Source organism: Nothoprocta perdicaria, unplaced genomic scaffold, assembly GCF_003342845.1.
Source record: "Nothoprocta perdicaria isolate Ctin4 unplaced genomic scaffold, notPer1 scaffold_51, whole genome shotgun sequence".
In the NCBI taxonomy this organism is placed as follows: domain Eukaryota; kingdom Metazoa; phylum Chordata; class Aves; order Tinamiformes; family Tinamidae; genus Nothoprocta; species Nothoprocta perdicaria.
This window is the reverse complement of record NW_020455766.1, coordinates 106,068-124,743: the sequence shown is the minus strand read 5'-3', so window position 1 is coordinate 124,743 and position 18,676 is coordinate 106,068. Positions and strand designations below refer to the sequence as shown.

Below are 18,676 nucleotides of genomic sequence, written 5' to 3'. Positions count from 1 at the left end.
GCGTCCTGCGGGCAGGCGGTGGGCGCGAGGGCAGCGCAGCGCAGCCGGCCGGGCAGCGGGATCTGCCCGCACGTGCCCTGCGGGCCCAGGCAGCGGCACATGCACTGGAAGAAGAAGGTGGCGAAGGCCCAGCTGATGCACATGATGAGCATCATGAAGGTGCCGAGCTGCGTGTAGGCCAGCACCGTGGACGGCATCATCATGGCTCCGGCCACGAAGGTGGTGAGCGCGGCCATGGCGATGGCGGAGCCCATGCGGCTCAGCGAGAAGACGACTTTGCCCTCGCGGTCGGCATCGGGCGCCAGGCGGTAAGCGACGCCGTAGTGCACGGCAAAGTCCACGGACAAGCCCACAGCCACGGAAATGGTCACGGATTCTAACACGTTGAGCTCCCATCCGAGCAGAACCAGGGAACCTACCGTGACAAAAATAGTCCCCGCTATTGAAACGATGGCGTAAAGGCTGATGATGATATTCCAGGTTGTGAGCAGCATCACGCTAAACGCAACGGCAACGGAAAGACCCATGGCAATCAGAGTGCCATCAGAGAGGCTGTCCTGAAGATCGTAAAATTCCAAATTACTCACAAACCAGCCGTTGCTGAGGCCCTCGGGGGCAGAGCTGAGCTCGTTTGAGATCCAGGAGTCCACCTCTGTGTAGAACTGATGCATTTTCTCATAAGCAAGCGTGAAGAGGTAGGTGCTTTGAAACTCCAACACCACTGCCCGGATAGTGTCATTGAGGTCAAAGCGAGGCCCGGGGGTTTTGCTGTCTAAATGGTACCCTGTGCTTCTTTCCAACTCCATGATAGCTCTCTTGATGCATAATTCAAAAACTTCTTGCTTGTATGGAAAGCTCCAGTGGCTGCAGCAAGGGTACAGAGCCGGCTCGTCGCAGTCCTGATTTTCCATCCATTGCTTAAACGTCTCAATAAAGCAGCTTGTGAAGTCTTGCTCGTCAGTCTGATAAAAAAAGGTTTGATTTCTTAGCCTCTGGCAAAAACGTAAAATCCAAACCTGCGAAGCCGGGCTAGCAATATTAAAGCTGTTATCCAGCTGTAACTTTCCTTTACTCTTAGGGTTTAAAGGGTCCCCGTTATCTTCAGGGATGACGCCCCAGATTACGGTAATGGGCATGTGGAGTTCCTCTCCGTGGTGAACACGTTCAAACATGAAAAGCTTCTTGAACTCGGCGTCATAGCGTTCAAAGGGGTGAGAAGACCTGAACACCTGGAACTCGGAGAGCTCCAGCGAGGGCAGCTTCATCTTTGGGTTCACGCACACAATGTAGGCGCCACCTATCGTTAAGGCAAGGAACCAGAAAAGCCAAATGTACCGAAATTTGATAACAATGCACGGCAGAACCTTCTCAAAAAATATCCTGGACGCTTCTGAGACTGCAAAAACCACCTTGTGGAACATTTGGCACAACACTGTCCAGCAGCTTTTGTTGGTGAACACCCTTTGGTGGGGCTTCTTAAAGCAACTGAAGATATTGAGGAGATACCGTTCGTGTAACACAACTACGGCAGGTAGCCACGTAACCATCAGAACATAATTCACCAGTATGGCAGTGCCAGCATAGACACCGAAACACCTGATTGCTGTGATGTTGCTGACGTAGTTGGCGTAGAAGGCAGCAGCGGTGGTGAAACTGGTGACAAACATGGAGAGAGCAGCATGCTGCAGGGTGATGCTTACTGTCTCGGAAGTTCCCGCGTGGGGCTTGTCAAATTTTGTGTAGTTCCAAACATCACACAAGACGAAAGCATCATCTGCTCCAATTCCAACAAGAATAATTAACGCAGTGAGATTCATAAATGGAAAAAACTCAAAATTAAATACTACCCGATACAGAAAATAAGAAACAATCAAGGAGCTAATTATTGCAAACATAGTCATTAGCGTGATAAACATTGACTTCGTGTACACACACATAACTAACAGAACAATTACAATGGCTATGGCAGGATACACAGTATCCATCAGCAGGTAATCTTGAAACAAGCTGTGTTTGATTCCAAACTCAATCCCCGTGATGGTCGTTACGCCATCGGAAGCGTTCCAGTTCTCAAAGTTATCCAGGTAAATGCTCATCATGCTCTCTCCCTTCTCAGTGGGAGAGAAGAGCATGCTGTATTTTAAAGCTGGTAAGACGTAGTCAGCTGTCTTTGGGCTTAGGAAATCCTTGTCCACGAGATAGTGGAGGATCTGGTAAACAGCGTTGTACTTGGTACACTTGCGAGGCACGTTCGTACACTTGAGCTGGTCCTTCCTTTTGGCATTCATGTCCCAGCAGTCGGCCCCCAGGGTCCCGTTGTAGTAGTATTTGGCACACGTGCGGAGCAGCTTTAGGGTGTGAGACACGTCTCGCTCCACAATTTTTTGACACGAAGACCTGTTGTTTAAAATGGCAATGTAGTTGCCCAGGGTCCAGCTGGGGCAGCACGAGGCAGCAGTGGCTCTCTGGCAGAGATCACCAAATTGGGAATGGGATCGGATCTGTATAAAGACAGGCAGGGCAAAAATCCATTTTAAAGTGAATCTGAATCATTGTTCAAAATCAGAAGTATTCACACACCCATCCCCATTTAAATGGGATAAAAACTGAGCTTATGATCATTTGTATTAAATTTTTAAATTCCTATTTCCACGCATATTGTTCGATCTGCCTTCCATTACTCATGCCAGCCTAAATCAGCAGTAGCTCTGCTGAACTGTCATTGCGGCACCCAACTGGCTGTTCTGTGATAAGAAAGCCCTAAGTGATAAGTGATAAGAAAATTGCACTAGTCAGTTGTTTAAAGAYGCACTGAGGTTTCTTCCAGAGTGAGGATCGTTTCTCTCCTCTATTATCTCATACTGTAGTCCTGAAAATACCCAGCCAGCCATACGTTAAAAATCCTGCATTCTGCTTGAAATCACAGAGGGAAGTTTCTAGGAGAGGCAGGGATTTACCATCCAGAACGACGTGATGGCTAAAGCRGGTAGTGACTTCCATCCTCCGGGCTCTCTCCTCCCTGTCCCTCTGTGAACCTGCTCCGCTCTCACAGGGACATTCCCCCCAAATAATCCCYGCTAGAGCCCCCGGCCTGAGCCCTGCTGCACGGATGGCCCTGGCCCTTGGCAAGCTGGGCCCATGAGGTACACGGGTACATGTCTTGAGGGTCACCCCAGGAGTGAAGGAGCGGGAGAAAATCCTGCGGCGCAACCATCCTCACCAATATTTTGGYTAAGGAAGCCCTTTAGCTAAAGCAGTAGTAATCCCCCTGTGGATGCTCTTTCTTAAGAGTGGTCTAGCTTTAGCTGAAGTCAGTAAGAACAYGGACTTGGCTAAATCACCATAAGGCACTTTTAAGCAAAATTGAGTGTGTCTATAAAATATAATTGAATTTCTTTGCTAACAAGGTTAGAGCAGGGGAATTTCACTAGTACATAAACCCCACGAACTTGATACGACACAGGAAATTCAAGTCTTAAATATTTCATGTGTATGATGCTAAACAAAACTTCTGGCTTGTAATGTATGGCATTAGAATTAATCTCTCCAATATTTGGGCACGTGTAAAATTTCAGTCTATTGGGTTATATGCAATGAGGACATATTAATACAAAGTTACATTAATATTTATTTTTTCAGGATTTGGGTCTGAAAATTGTTGTCCATACATATTCCAGATGAGCTAGATTTAATATTTTGGCTTTTTTAGCAACATTGCACAGCTTTATAACTAGCAGCCATTTATAATGTAGACAAAAAAATGTACTTGGGGATTCTCCTGACAGTCATAAAAGCTTTAATATGGACTTAATTTTGTCAACCAGTTTGTGAACGAGAATAAACTGGTATACCAAAAAAACAGGATAATTCACATTTGATTGTTTCCAGATAAATACACTCCCACATGCAAACTCAGGAAAAACGGAGCAACCTCCTAAATAAAAGGAAGCACTGCAATAGCGTATCTGTATTTTTCATGGCACGTCTCCAGGTTTATCCTGGGAGGATAATAATAGGCAAGTCCTTGGGTCAGCCAGGCAAATAGTAAGGAAAGTTTTGGATGTTCTTCTCTGCATATTCAAGTTCAAGATGGACCAATGACTTTTTACACTGTTCTTCAAAACTTGCTGCAGGCTGTGGACRTTCACATTTGCCAAAAGCAAAGCAACCTGAGCAGGCAGTTGGAACTTAGAAGTTAATATACAAAATGTAGCTGGGAACAACACTAAAATACTATGCAAAATGTGAATATTCTGCCACTAGCAGAATTTTCATTTGCTTCAGGACAGCTAAAGACACGAAGCTGTACATCCTGTGCACATGCTGTATCCGTAGCCAGATCTCCTTGCCAAACGGATCTGTGCGTGACAGGGAAGCACAAACACACATTTTGGGGTCAGCAGACTGGGGAAATCATTTACAGTCTTTGAAGTTTATAAAAGAGCTGCTTGTGGTTTATAGAGAAAACACCCTGTGATTAACACGTGAAAGGCAGGACTCTTCTTATCCCATTAGAAGGGAGAACACCTCCTATAGCTATGTGTATATAGTGTTTCCATGAAGATTACACATTTACCATGTGCTCAGCAGCTGCAGGATGAAGCCCCTAAGTGTCAGTAAAACATATAGTTAAAGCAGTTACAAGCAGATGGGAAAGCAATTAACACACAGGGGATTTACTGATAGCTCATATTTAAGCAAATAACAGTTGGAGCAGAAATTCTATTCATCATTAGAAAAATATATAATGCCTAAGGCTCACACTTCCAGAAAGGGTAGGGCTTGATTTTCCTGTCTTTGAATATGGGAAGTTTTGCTACTTATTTAAACAGAAAGAAAACTGTCCCCCTAAACAGCCATGAATTCAACAATGACGAAATAACTACAGTCAGAGGAGGGTCTGTAGGACTAGGGAGGTCACTTAAGTCATGTATTTCTTTYGATAGCTACAGGGCATGTGAGCATCCTTTCGAGAGCTGGGGTGCTCGCACAAGAGCACAGCATTCATCATTCACACAGGGCAGAGCTCAGCACTTCGTGTTTTCTAAAGAGTTCATACTTAGAAATGCATTTAAATTCTAATGCAAAAGGCTTCAGCTGCTTCTGTGCTGCTCTGTTAGGGTGTCTAGTTATTATATTCTTAAGTAAAGCCTAAGACAGAAAAAGGATCAGTGGAAACGTTATCTGCAATAAATACTCTTAATAAATAACTACACAACTCTGGCTGCAGCTGCTCTAGCCAGTACTTTAGTTCCTCAAGTTCCTCTTATTTCAAACGAAGAGCTGTTTTTGTGGAGTCGAGATGGATGGTGCCTGCTCTTTAAAACAGTTTCTTGTTGAGTGATTTCATCGCTCATCGGTCTTCTGTAAAGTGGTAGTTGAAATAATGTTTTAATATAAAAGTGTACATATAGGGCAAAAAAGAGATGAATTCTCCAGGGCTAATACAATCATTACACAGATTATTCTTCAGAGGTAATAACTGATTTTAGTTTGTTAGATTTTTTCCATGTTATTTATGCTGAAATGCTTCACAATAATCTACAATATGTAAGACTTACCTGCATCAGCTGTTCATGCAATTAAATTGCTACAAATATAATGAGCATCTGCATTAATTCCCCTAATTTTTCCCCTATATATCTTCTGACTGAATCAGTCATGTGATTGCTCCCTAGCTCACTTCACTCCAAGGCAGCTGGATCAGATAAACACTAAATCCTGCCGTTTGCTCACCTGGCCCATTTTGATTGAAAGATAAAGGGTAAATGCAGGAGCCCTCTTGCTAGTGCAGGACTCTGGGGGGTAAATGAGGAACGAGCATGTGAGGACAAAAACCACTTGCAGTAAAAGAGCCCAGGCAGAACAAACTCAGTGCCAACACACTCRGAATCGTCCTGCAGCACTTTGTCACAGCTCGACATTGTAAGCAAACACATGCCAGTGGTTAGGAARAAGAGCTTGGGGATTTGCTAGATTAAGATGATTGCCCAAAAGGCATCAGTAAACAAACATTCCTCATGAAATAATCATGGCACATTCATTATGTTAATYGTTTATGATAACTTTGGCTTTGGAGGAAGAAAAACAAGTTTCTTATCAGAAAATCAATGGATCATTCTTAATACACAAAAATATTCTGTGTAATTCATTTCCATATGAGGTCATGAGGACACAAAAAAATTGTTGCATAATAAGTTCCAAAGGAAAAAAATATGATTTTTCAGTAAGGCCCAAACAAATTTTTAGACATGTGCCACGTGAATGCTTAATTTATTTTAGTCTGGATCAGTTAACCTGTATTAGTTGAAACCAGACATGATTTTCAATAGTGTGCATAAAGCTGTCTTCTAACCCAAACAAGAGAAGCTATAAAAGCCCCCGAGACTGGCTATTACACTGGTCATTTTGGCTCTGCAAGGCACTGAGCGTAAGGGAAACCATATTTACATTGTCCAAGGAAAATTACRGCTGAGCCAGGTGGACAAGGCCAAAATGTCTTACTTCATTTTCTCAGTTTCAAAGAAAAATTTAATAGCCCTCTCTGAGTATCAAAAGCCAGATCTAGTTAATTCTGCTCTTTGTTTAGCTACAGTATCTATGTTCCTTCGCCGTCCAGCTGCTACCTATTGTCTTTAGACTTCATAAATCTGAAGCTCCACTGCCYGCCAGAGAAAAGGGCACATGCTGTGAAGATGCAGCCAGTTCAACTGAAGGAGAAAAAGCAAGCAAAAATGAAATATTTTCTGGGAAACACGAACAAAAGTCCATGGAATAATACTTAAAGAGGAAACAACAGAGCACAAGTTAAGTTTCTGCAGTCATTCTGTACTAAACTTTTGAAGCAACCCTAGCCTGCCCCATTCTGGGTTCTGGATGGTATTAGCAGCAAAACCCTAAGAAATTCATGCATATAATCTGACTGCATAAATCAGAGAAAGATGTGGAAATGTGAAATGCTCTCATATGCTATCAAACTGCAACAGGCATCAAAACAGATTTTGAATATTTGTTCATATCTGCATGTTAAGTAATTGAAAGAGCATCTTTACTTACCCTCAAGTTATCTACACTGCACATTGACTTAATTGCATTCAAATTCCACAAATTCTCTCCTTCTGTTGAAGTAAATACCACTCGGGAATAGCGGTCACCTGAAATTACAGCAGGAAGGTTTGTGGTTATTCAGGGGTCTCTGGTATCAAGGGCTGAAGCAAAATCCCACCATTCAGATGACAGAGATGGAATTTCTGTSAGATCATGGGAATCCACCTCACTTACACGCTGATCTTGCTGTCTTTAAGATTTAGTACACACAAGAGTTCCAGTTTACTTAAAGTGCATATAGTAAATATGTCACCTTAAATATTAGATACTACTTAGAAGTTCTACAGACTGCTATCCTAGCAAATTATCTTCTGAAATATGACAAACAAATGAAAATCAAAAGATCTAATCAGCAAACTATGAAATTCTTGGCACAGCATAACGGCAGCACATAGATAATAGTAATCAAAGGCTGATTCAGTAAGACATTTGGGTATATAAATAATAATTATAAAGATGTTTCTACAAGAATGTTTTTGCTTCAGAACTGAAAGACTGCAGTAGAAATTGTCATGATATCCTTGAGGCCATTTTAAAAGAATTCTACAGCTTAGATACATACAGAGCTTAAATTACAAATTAAATCACATTTATTAAGAAACAGCTTTTAGGAAGAAAATTATTACTTAGTAGCAGCAAGATCATCACGCAGAAGGGAAACATATATACCCACACCCACATATCTATGSTACTGTATAGTTTGGGTTAAGAAACATTATCAGGTTAATTGCAATGTTTCAAATATGAAAGGCTGAATTTTTCCCTTTGCTGGTAATTGGCCAAATTGTTGGGAAATTGCTGCCTCTCCGAGAGCTGTGATGACAAGACTCAGGAGTCCTGCTTTAAGTCCTGCTTTAAGGTCTTTGACTGGGCTTTAGCATCAGGGAAGCTGATCTGATGACCCTGGAGCAGGCAAATAAGGACACCAGGGATGACAAATACTGGTCAAGAGGGAATAAACTGTTTTCTTTACATAACATATAGGCAAATGTTCCCAGAGAAGCACAACTCTGTCATGACAGCTATATCAGAGTATGCAGAAACGGTGGCGGAAAGAATAAGAATGAGACTTCAAAAAATCCAAAAAACAATGAGTAGGACAAGAGCAGTTGATTCTGCTTCAAGCTGTGATTGTTAATGCTCAGGAGAATTTCAGGCACGTTTGCTTATCCTTACAGGAGCCCTAATCATTCTAATTCAGTTCTGCTCATAGGAGCAGCATTGATGATCTCCTGCATGTCCTCTGACTTATACTGGATATAAGAAAAAAATCTWTTTTACACCTCTGTTTTTCCTGGTTATTGCTCTCTCATATTAAGTARTGTAAACAAACACACAATTATGTTTTCATGCTGTAATCAGTGGATTACACACTGAAGCAGCAGGTCCCATACTGTTGCAGCAGCAAAAAGCCCAAGTCTCAAAGTAAGAGCTAAACCTGCTAATGCAGGCGGTCTCACAGGAAGGACCTATCAAAGTCCTGCAGCATGKCTTGTGAGGAGTTCAGGACAGATTTAATTGTTAATATAACCTCTTTACTTGAAACTAAACCTCTCCACAGGGCTTTGGTTGTAAGTTTTTAAAAATGTTTTAAAAAAAGTTAAAAAAAAATCCGAGGACGTGACCTGTGGATGTCTTTTAGAGAAGAGCATCATAAAACATAAAGAGGAAAAGTACTTTGGTTTAGTGTTTTTTTTTTTTTTTTTTTTTTTTTTTAAGAATTACATTGATGTGTTGATGACACAGATGGAACACTGTTTTCTTAAGGTAGATTAGATACAACTTTTGTGGTCCTACATATTAGATATTAAAGACACTGCTTTTACAATGATCAGTATTAACAACAACTCATAAAAAGTTTAAAGGAAATGGAAGCACTTAAAGAAGGCAATTTAAGGAAGCAGAGTTGTTTCCTTAGACATACCAGTAGGATACAATATTTTAGCTTGATTTCTTCAAAGGTTTCTGCAGACATAGAGAAGGTACTTATTATGAATACATCTAGCAAGACATATTTTCCCTAATATTCAGGCATATAATATAAAGAAGGGTTCAGAAATCATTKCATTTGCAACAGTTTTTAGGCTTCTTTATAGCATTTCTCCACTTACTTGGAATATCGCAGAAAAAGGTGTCTTTGTGGAAGTTCCAGTCTGCTTGCCTCTTCTCTCTTTCATAGTGATCATCTGACCATCTGTCATCCTGATGACTAAAACAGAGTAAATACTTACACTTTATCTTAGCAAAGGGATTGTTAAAAAGAGCACCCAAACTATCACACCTCTTCATAACTCAGGCATTAAAAAAAATGTTTTTTTTTTTTTTTTTTGCCAGTGTGACATTAGTATTCAGGAACTGAAATATTCATTACACTTTTTGTTTTTAGAGACTTCAAAGGAAATTACATTGAGCCTAGTATTGAAAAATACTGATAATTTGAAGAGAAAACAAAAGTGACAAGACACTTTAACCAGTTCCATATGAAAGACCTCAAAGAATTTGGAGGGTAAGATTCAGTGTTCATTGAAATCAGTGGCAACGTATACATCAACTTCAAAGGGTGGTGGAGCAAGCTCCATTTAAGCAATAAAAACAATAAACAAAATAAATTTTCGATTCCAATTCTTACCTTTTAGCCTGCTCATCTGCATACTTGAAAGGATAATTTGCCAGTGTTGCTTTGTAGCCTGTGTTTTTCACCATATTATTCCATGTGACCAATCTCTGCCCTATTGCCGTCCCTCTTGGTTCAAAACCCTAGGGGAGAATATTATGAAATTCCATTAATACATTTCATTCTTTAACTTTAATAGGAAAGTGGAAATGCGATCAAGATGATAGTTTTCAATATAAAGCATAKTTATTCCAGGCATCTATGTTTAAGGTAAAATGCTTTTAAAACAGCCCAGTTTGACAAAGTAATGACCAACTGCATGGACTGACAAGGGATAAGAATTCTTATGTGTAGCATTTACATCTCTGAGAAACTATGATTACTTAATGTATGACTATTTAACACATTARTTCTTGGTTTTCAGAGCAAGGATGCTCTACACTGTTCTCTTCTRTATCTTCATTATCATTCTTCACTGATTAAATATGATTTAAAAATCCTAAATAAATCTAGTCAGCCCTAATAAAGTTTATCTTTCTAGTTGTCCAAGAATAAAACCTATATGGTAACAATTTTTAAAGAGACTTTTAATCATAATTTGAACAGCTGTAGACCGTGTCAAGAAATATCCTTTACTGTATAATGTGTATGCACAGATATACTGTACTGCAATATATCAATAACTCATGGGAATATTATATTTATATTTGAGGAAAATAACTAAATATAACTTTTTCCATAAGAGCCCTGAAAGCTACTCATGGGTAATACAGCACAGGAAAAGTAAGAAACGAGCCCWGAATTTAATGGAATCTGATAAAGATTACTTTCAGTCTTTCAATATGGATATGATTTCATCCCCAGACGGCTCTTTAATAGATCCTGGCACTCACTCTTTGAAACTTGATTTGGAACGTATGGTCGGGCCTGGGCTGTGCCTATTATCTATACCTCTAACTGGGCTGAATTTGCATTGTTCACTGTATAGAAGTTCTGTTGCAGGACATCTGAGCTCTGAGCAGCTATGTGCAGAGCACCCTTAGTGCAGCTAGTGCAGAACTGCTTCTTTGCATCGCCCTCAGCAAGCTAACTACRCTAACACATGGCACACAAATCACCAGGCCCTTAAATCACATTTCTTTCATGTATTCATCATATAATACTTACTTCTACAGGCTTGCTACTAATGGAATCTTCCTAAAAATTGATTCCCAAAAAGATTAATAGTAAGGGATTTTTTTTTTCAGATTTTGATCGTAAAGTGATAAATTGGCCAATTCAGTTCTTAGATCCCAAGCAGAGTAAGGGACACTGCAGATTTTAGACACGAGTGTCCACCAAACTGAGGCATGTCGAGAGTCAGGGTTTTTGTCCGGGCAGGCCTGCCTTTAAAAGGAATTTTAACACGTTTACTGTCCTTACTTTCCCCGTTCACCACTGACAAGGGAGCACACGGAAGACACTTCCAGGACAGTGCAGGTGTTTACCTACCAGCAGCGGGTCCGAGAAGTCGGGGAGGTCGGGCACCAAGATGCCCACGAGGGCGCACACCACGATGAGCACGGTGCACATGCCCAGCACCACGACGGGCCAGTCGGCGATGAGGGCGGCGTAGCTGCGGGAGAGCAGAAGGCGTCAGGCCCCGCGGGACGGGACAGGACGGGACGGGACGGGACGCGCGGCACGAGCCCGAGGGCCCGAGCCCAGATCCGCACCCGGCTCCGAGCCTGGCTCTCCTTCCAGGAGCTCCGCTAACAGCCACGTGTGGATGCGCTCGTGAGCACGGGGAAAGCACGTTCGTTTCTACTGCCGCTTGGGCAAGCAGATCGCAAAACAAACAAAAAATCGTTTTCAATTTTCCTCCACACGGAAAGTTTCTAATCCTAAGGGAAAGCATTCGTGGCAGAACACTGCGATTTTTTTTCAGGATTCTGACATAAATTACTGACATAAGAGTTACTATCTAAAGTTGCTGAAATAAATGTTCCTGTTGTACATGTTCAGTCATGAAAACTGCCATGCCTACCATTTATATAAAAATGCATGAAAGATAAACTACTGCCCAGGCTGAGGCTCAATGTAAATGATCACCTGCCTGATAACTTCTGACTCAGAGCAGAGCAGTGCGTCAGTGCACAAGCAATCACGCACTTTCAGAAAGCACAGCCTTACTGTTGAGCAAGTACTTCAGTATTTTCCAAAATCACAACATCAATCTCCTGATCTTTTCATGCTTAATAACAACTACAGTTGTGCAACTAGCTGGGCACATGGCTGCACTGATGTGTCRCTTCTTTTCCAAACTAGACAACTATTAAATGACAAATTTGCAATAACTATAACCCTCTTGTCTGAATGAAATCTCTTTTATGCCAGTTCATTCCCTGCTTTCAGTCCAGTTGTCAGAATGGCAATGCATGCCTTGGAGCTTTGTATCAAGAAAACATATATAGTTTTGATTTACTTCTTTCCTCCTGCTGTTTTCCACACACTTGAAAAACTATTTACATGTTTTAAGCAGAACTAAAAAAGCTTAGGAGACACAATAAGCAATTCAACCTACATTCATCTCATTCACTTAGTACCACTAAAAACAACAAGCTCATGTAATCTCCTTACAGATGATCCAGACCCAGATATTGTTATTATTATTTTAAAAGTTTCCATTTTGCCCTCCCTTTTTAAGCTGCAGAACAACTAGAAATTGTTAAATATTTGGATTCAGCACCTTTATGCAGGCACACTCAGTTTCAACCACTACCCAGTTTCCTATAGAGACAAGTTCAGACCACATAAAGTTTCAGTATAGCAAAGAGGTCACCATGAACAATGGAAATGTGATTGAATTCATATTATTGAACAAATTTATGTAGCCTGAAAGATCTATTTAGTGAACATGTCTGCTCTTTACAGAAGACCACATCCCAAAGCTGGATTATGCTTTTAACATGTTTTTATTTGRGATTCTTTATTTTTACTATTAGCAAGGCATGAACAGTTTTAAATAGTTACTCTGTTGTTTTCTATTATTCAGTCATTCTTCACAGTATGTGTAGCCCAGATCTGCTCTTTTTGATGGTGTGGGATTTCTGCTTTGCTTTTAGAAGAATAAAAGCTCTTTAAAGTGACCTATTCCAAAGTTTTTCTGTCAGGCTGGCTTATCRTTATTGATGAAACCAAGCAGTTTCTCAGAATAAACCATTAATCCAAAAAATTGCTGCAGCCAGTGCACACATATACACACAGAAAACGGAAAGCACCATAGTCAAAAATATCTGAAAACATTTGCCCAAAAGGAACAGTGAAACATGCCTTAAATTTTATAGTTCTTGCCCAGTGTACAGGAGAGGCCATTTGGGAAGGGATGGCTTAGGGATCTCGGGCAGGTTTGGTCACCTTCTGTGGTCAATTCTCTTTATGGCTCCCCAGGATTCACAGCTGATTGACTAGGGATGTTCAAAAGCACCTTCTTGCCCAGTCCTTTTCATGGCCATCTGTGAGCCTGCTGTACATCAAATGTTCTCAGCCTCTTTTGAACAACCTAGTGCCATCTCCCCCCACTGCTTCCTGAGGCAGGTCTAGAAATCCACTATCCTCTGCATAAGATACACTTAAAACAAAGCAAAGACTAACAAACTTCTTAAAATTCATTGCCTGCTATGTCCACTGAATATTCCTTCTATCTTGTATTGCATGGAGAATAACAGTTCAGCCTTTGGCTTATCCATGGCCTTTATGATTTTGTAAGGCTCACATGTGACAGTAATAGCCCTTACCTTTTTGGTAACTTGAACGGTCTGGCTGGTCTGGAAAGAACAAAAAATAGCATAGTATTGAAAATATATGAAAAATACATGCACACACTGATTTGTTTAATTCTTCTCTTTCATAGATTACCAGGAAATATAAAGAATATAAATTATTTTAAAAAGCATACAATCATATTCAATTGAGCTTCTGCAAACAAGTAATTCAGAGAATAATTATAGCTACAAAGACAGCTGGGTTTTCAAAAGTGGCATTTGAGGCAGCTGATTTTCACGACTACTCTTTGAGAAGCTYTTCAAGTTTTCAATAAGAGACCAAATAAGCTAACAAGATATCAATTCAGAACCATAGAGAACATGGCAAAGTTTGCATCTGATGGAAAACGGCAACCAAAACACCATCTTCAGCACTGCAATTCATGAACCTTCTTAACTGTCCTTGTAGTTCCATCACAGAAAAGTGATATTAGTCATAAATTTGTGTTTCCATAATTAGGAAAAATAGGATGACTGAAAGTATCCATGTGAAATACCTTTTCTATGTAGCTTTTTGTTATTTATTAAAATAAATACAAATAATATTACTTCAATAGATAAGAGAAAAGCAAAACCAAATGCAAATTCTTCATACTTGCTGCTGTTCAGTGAGCACCTCATTTTGTTAGTTATTGGAACTTGAGCTTCATATAGACTTTGCCTTAAAAAAAAGATGGGGAAAAAGAAGCCCTAGTTCCCATAAATAATCYGCAAATCCTTTAAGAATCTCCTGTCTGTGAATGTGGCATGAAGTGAGTAGTAACAGGACTGTGTCTGCCGAGAAATACTGAAACAGAGGAGTCTTTCATGCATTAATGCATCACCAAAGGACCAGGAATAGCTGCTGTGCCTAAATGCCAGAATCAGGTATAGCCCCAATGAGAAACACAAACTATGACTCCATGCTTCCACGGAAAAGGGAATAAAAATACAAACTGAGTCAGAGAGCAGCTTTTAGTAACTGCACCATACATCTTTGTGTTTACAAGTTGGAAAGAAGGAGATACAACAACTTTTATTCCTAACACAGCAATGAATTTTTAGCCTTTATTTGTAAACATCTGCATTTCTGCCTCTCGAAGACGAGTCCTCTCTCACCCGGGTCTCAGCAGGCCTGCCCACCACGACCAGTATCACCACACAGCGCTGCGGCACAACCAGCAGCCATCCAAGGACACCAGCCAGCACAGGCTGTTGCCACTCAGGTTTATACTTATTTGGAGAAAGGTTTGCATGGTTATTCAGGTTTTTTTCTGGCAGATAAAATTGCTTTGCTTAGACTTGGACTTTCAGTGAAATTTAGTACCCACGTTTTCAACATGGTTAATCTACTTTCAATCTAAGGTTGAAAAAGTGACTGACTTAACTGAGAATTAACTCCCATGGAGGCAGTATTTCCTCTGCACAGCCTAAGCAGAGCTGTTCACAGCCTCACACCAGGTCCACATCACCACACAGCCCTCAAACTAACAGGACTGCTTGGACGGMGAGATGCAGGTCGGCAAAGGCTGCAGAGTCATGGCAAGACCCGAGACACAACTGTTGGCCTAAGGACAGCCCTGTGACCAGGGGCAGACACGTCTCCATCCAGTATCTGCTTCCTCAGCTCTCCCAGCCCCTCCTGATACCTCCAGGTTGCTTCTAAATGCACGTGTGGGAGTCGCTTTCTTCAGCAAGCCTTACCCTGCATTTCATGACATCCCTGTAACTACACGACAAGAAATATTATCTTGGTAGAACTTATTTCTTGTTTTAGACAGAAACTTCCAAAAATTAACTTGGGCTGGTTTGGTGTAAAAGCAGGGACAAAGACACCTATGCAACCATTCATTGTCCCCCTTGTTTCCCATCATAACTACGTTGCCCTCTGTTTCCTCCACCTGCAAAATATATTCGGTGCWGAACAAACGATGATGATTAAGTTCTTCAAAGCAGGGAAGGTTAAGGGTCACACCTGCTATCAAACTGTTTTGCTTCGAAAAGCATGCATAAAAATCAGCAGCGTCCTCCAAAATGAATTCCAGCAGTGTAACCAATCCCTTGCAGCTGTTGTGATGACTCTATTATATCAGTCAAGAGGAAAAGCTATCCCTGAAAACCATGCCAAAAAACTCTTTAGTTATGCTCTCAAATACAGAAATGCATAGAAAAAACAGGTCTTTCCTGCTTAATTAATTCTGCTATGTCTAATTTTTGAATTATTATGCTTCCATTTAGTCAGTTTAAGTAACACCACTATCTTCAAAAAAAAAAAAAAAAAAAAAAAAAGAAGTCAAGTAACAAAAACCCTCATCAGTTTACATGAGAAAGAAATGGTGAATTCCATAAATTATGTCAGGAAAAAATAAAGTTATAGTCAGTACGTTATCCCGCCAGGAAGCCCGGAACAGGACTCGATTCGATCCGTGTATTAAATTACCTCTTTCCTCAGTAGTCAGAGGCTTGATGCTAGAAAACAACCTCCCATTTGTTTGTGATGGGACCAGCAAGGGCAGGTTATTACAGAACTACAGTCGCTGCTGAACATGATTGAAACCAAAGGGGAAACAACATGAGGGGCTGCCATTTACCACACGCTCCTGCTCCATCGATGCTCCTCTTCCTTCTGTCCTTCCTAGTGGCTTCTTAGACTCCATCAACTCCAATAATTGAAGTATGGACAAACATTATGTTTTACATAATTTCAATTCTGCTTTTCTCATGTAAGCATTCATAAGAGAGACCTCTTATTGCCTTGATACAAATAAGACCACATGCATATAACCCTAAATGTGTGTTTGTGTAGCTGCCAGAGCAAGAACTGACCTACCACAGGGGTTATCATCACCTAAATAAACAGCAATATAAACCAATTAATTAAAAAGCCAACAGCTAACTAACTTTTCTTTCTTGCCTCGCACTACAGAACTAACTTGAGTCAAAAATATTCTGTTACAGTAAAGGGCTTCACTTACTGAAAAAAATACCAATATAAAGACTCTGCTGTCACAGGATTATGAAGTGTTTAACTCCAACACTTTACTTTGCCACAGGGAAGCTATTCCTTTCTTGGCAGATCTGGTTACAAGCAGCGATAAAACATGGCTTTTTGTCACTGCTCCACTCAAGGAGAAGCTAAAGCCCTGCAGGACAGAACAAGATACGCATCACGTTGCACACCCTCCATTAGAACCTACAATAGCAGCTAAATCCCTGCAGAGGAAGAAAATCCTGGTGTTTTCAGCAAGTCATTGACCCATGAGAAAAACTTCAATTGCTTTAAATATCAAGCCAGCTTTTGCATTTATACAAGATATAAGGTCCACCTGCCCTATCGCTTCAGCGATTGGAGTGATCTTTGAGCCAACAAATCCAAGGGATTTRAGCTCCCCCAAACCCCCTTGCTAGCCTCCCGTTTTACTCTTCTGCTGGGCTGCACAGAGGTTTCCTTGACTCTGATCATGAACTCACTCTTGATGCTGTTCGAACATGCAGTGCTTATTGCCTTTGTCTGCACATCACTCTATTTACATCTACAAAGCAATTGTAAGATAACACACAGCAGAAGCACGTTGCATTCGAGACAGAGGATTCACTTTGGTGATCAGCTGCTTTTGTCTAATTTTTAATGAAAGCACAAAAAATGCAAAGAATTTCTTCTTGTTGTACACACAAATGTCAAGGGGCACTCCAGAGGGATTTCTTTCCTGTAGAWACCAGGGTGAGATGAACTGAAACGAGCTACTACTTCATCTCAAGGAAAAAGAGAGAAAATCCAGCGTTGCAGGTTTGTTTAACCTTATACCTGTTAATTACTTCCAATAAAGCACAAGGTTACTTGTAYGCATGCAATTAAGCAGAATGAAAGCCGGTGGAGTACACAGACCAAAATCAGGAAGCCAGCTGGCAGCTGTATTRCAGATCATTTGTGTATTACAGATTCATAGTTTCACAGTTGAGATTCCAAGCTGTACGAAGGCGCCTCTCTCCTTTCCTTGGGTCCTTCTACCCCTTCAGTTCCAACTGAGGATCTGTGTCCACAGCAAGTACAAACAACACTGCCTTTCTGCATGGAAAGCAGGTGTTAGTATGGTATTAATGACAATAAAATCATTGCCTGGGTGATGCTTACTGTCACTGATTTAAATTTTACCTTGCAAATAYAGGCTCTGCTGAGCTACACAACAGACACAGGTAAAAGCAGAATCCTTTGGCATTAATAGCAAGCCCTCTACATACTTAGCAAAACCTTGCTCCCTTTCTGCTATTAAATATTAAACTGTCACTTTATTGATCTACTTTGCAAAAGTGAAAGGTAGTTTTGACACATTTCAATCACAAACTTCCAACTCATGTCAGTGTACAACAGATTAGCTCAGCAGGAATAAGATGTTTCTTTACGGTCAACAGATACGCAAAAAAAATCAATATCAATGCAGATTAACATCCTGTGCTTACATATTTTCATTTGGAAGCTGTTGTGATTAATTTACTATCACTGTGCAACTTACTATATATTAAAATTAAAACATCTACAAATTCTATATGCCTTTTTTTCCCATCAGAAATCTCTCTTTAAGGAATCCAGCCTCTTCTAAAGACAGTTCTCAAAAACTACMAGTAAGAAAACTACCATCAAACATAAATAAAATGGATCAGCTCAGTTCTAAGTGATAAAGTCCGTAACCATAAAGTACATTCTTTAGGAGATTTACRTAAAGCTATTTATGTTTTCCTTTAGTTTCTGGAACACTAAAGGGGGGACTACATAGACCACTCCTTGGCAAGTTAAACAAGAGTTCAGAATTATTCAAGACAATAAAAAAGGCTTAGCAAAATACCAGCATGAATCACTGGTTGAAAACAAGCCAGCAGCTAATTTGGAGCAGACTAATATTATTTCAAGATCCGTCACAAGTCTAAAACCATTAGTCGTTTTTCTTTTCTCTGTAATTACAGTGAAATTAATAGATATGTTCTGGGATTTAAATGATGACTAGAGCAGTTTGCAGCAGTTTCACTAGCAAAAAAAAAAAAAAATTCAGAAATATTTTATTTCAAAGCTGTTTTTATTACACTTCCCAGTTTAATGGAGAAATGCGGGGTCATGGTCACATCTTCTGTTTCTCCAGCAGACAGGAAATTAAGAGTGACCCACCAAATCACAACAGGC

At 40.5% G+C, this 18,676-nt stretch overlaps 1 protein-coding gene across 1 annotated transcript in view; it reads right to left on the bottom strand.

Moving 5' to 3' along the window:
* DISP1 (dispatched RND transporter family member 1) overlaps positions 1-18,676 on the bottom strand; it is a 70,789-nt gene that overhangs the window by 1,362 nt on the left and 50,751 nt on the right. The window contains exons 3-8 of the mRNA XM_026048055.1: positions 13,498-13,527; positions 11,213-11,336; positions 9,737-9,864; positions 9,219-9,316; positions 7,057-7,154; positions 10-2,501 (exon numbers count right to left, since the gene is read on the bottom strand). Of these exons, the coding sequence (XP_025903840.1) occupies positions 10-2,501; positions 7,057-7,154; positions 9,219-9,316; positions 9,737-9,864; positions 11,213-11,336; positions 13,498-13,527 (2,970 nt within the window). The remainder of the gene's footprint in view (positions 1-9; positions 2,502-7,056; positions 7,155-9,218; positions 9,317-9,736; positions 9,865-11,212; positions 11,337-13,497; positions 13,528-18,676) is intronic.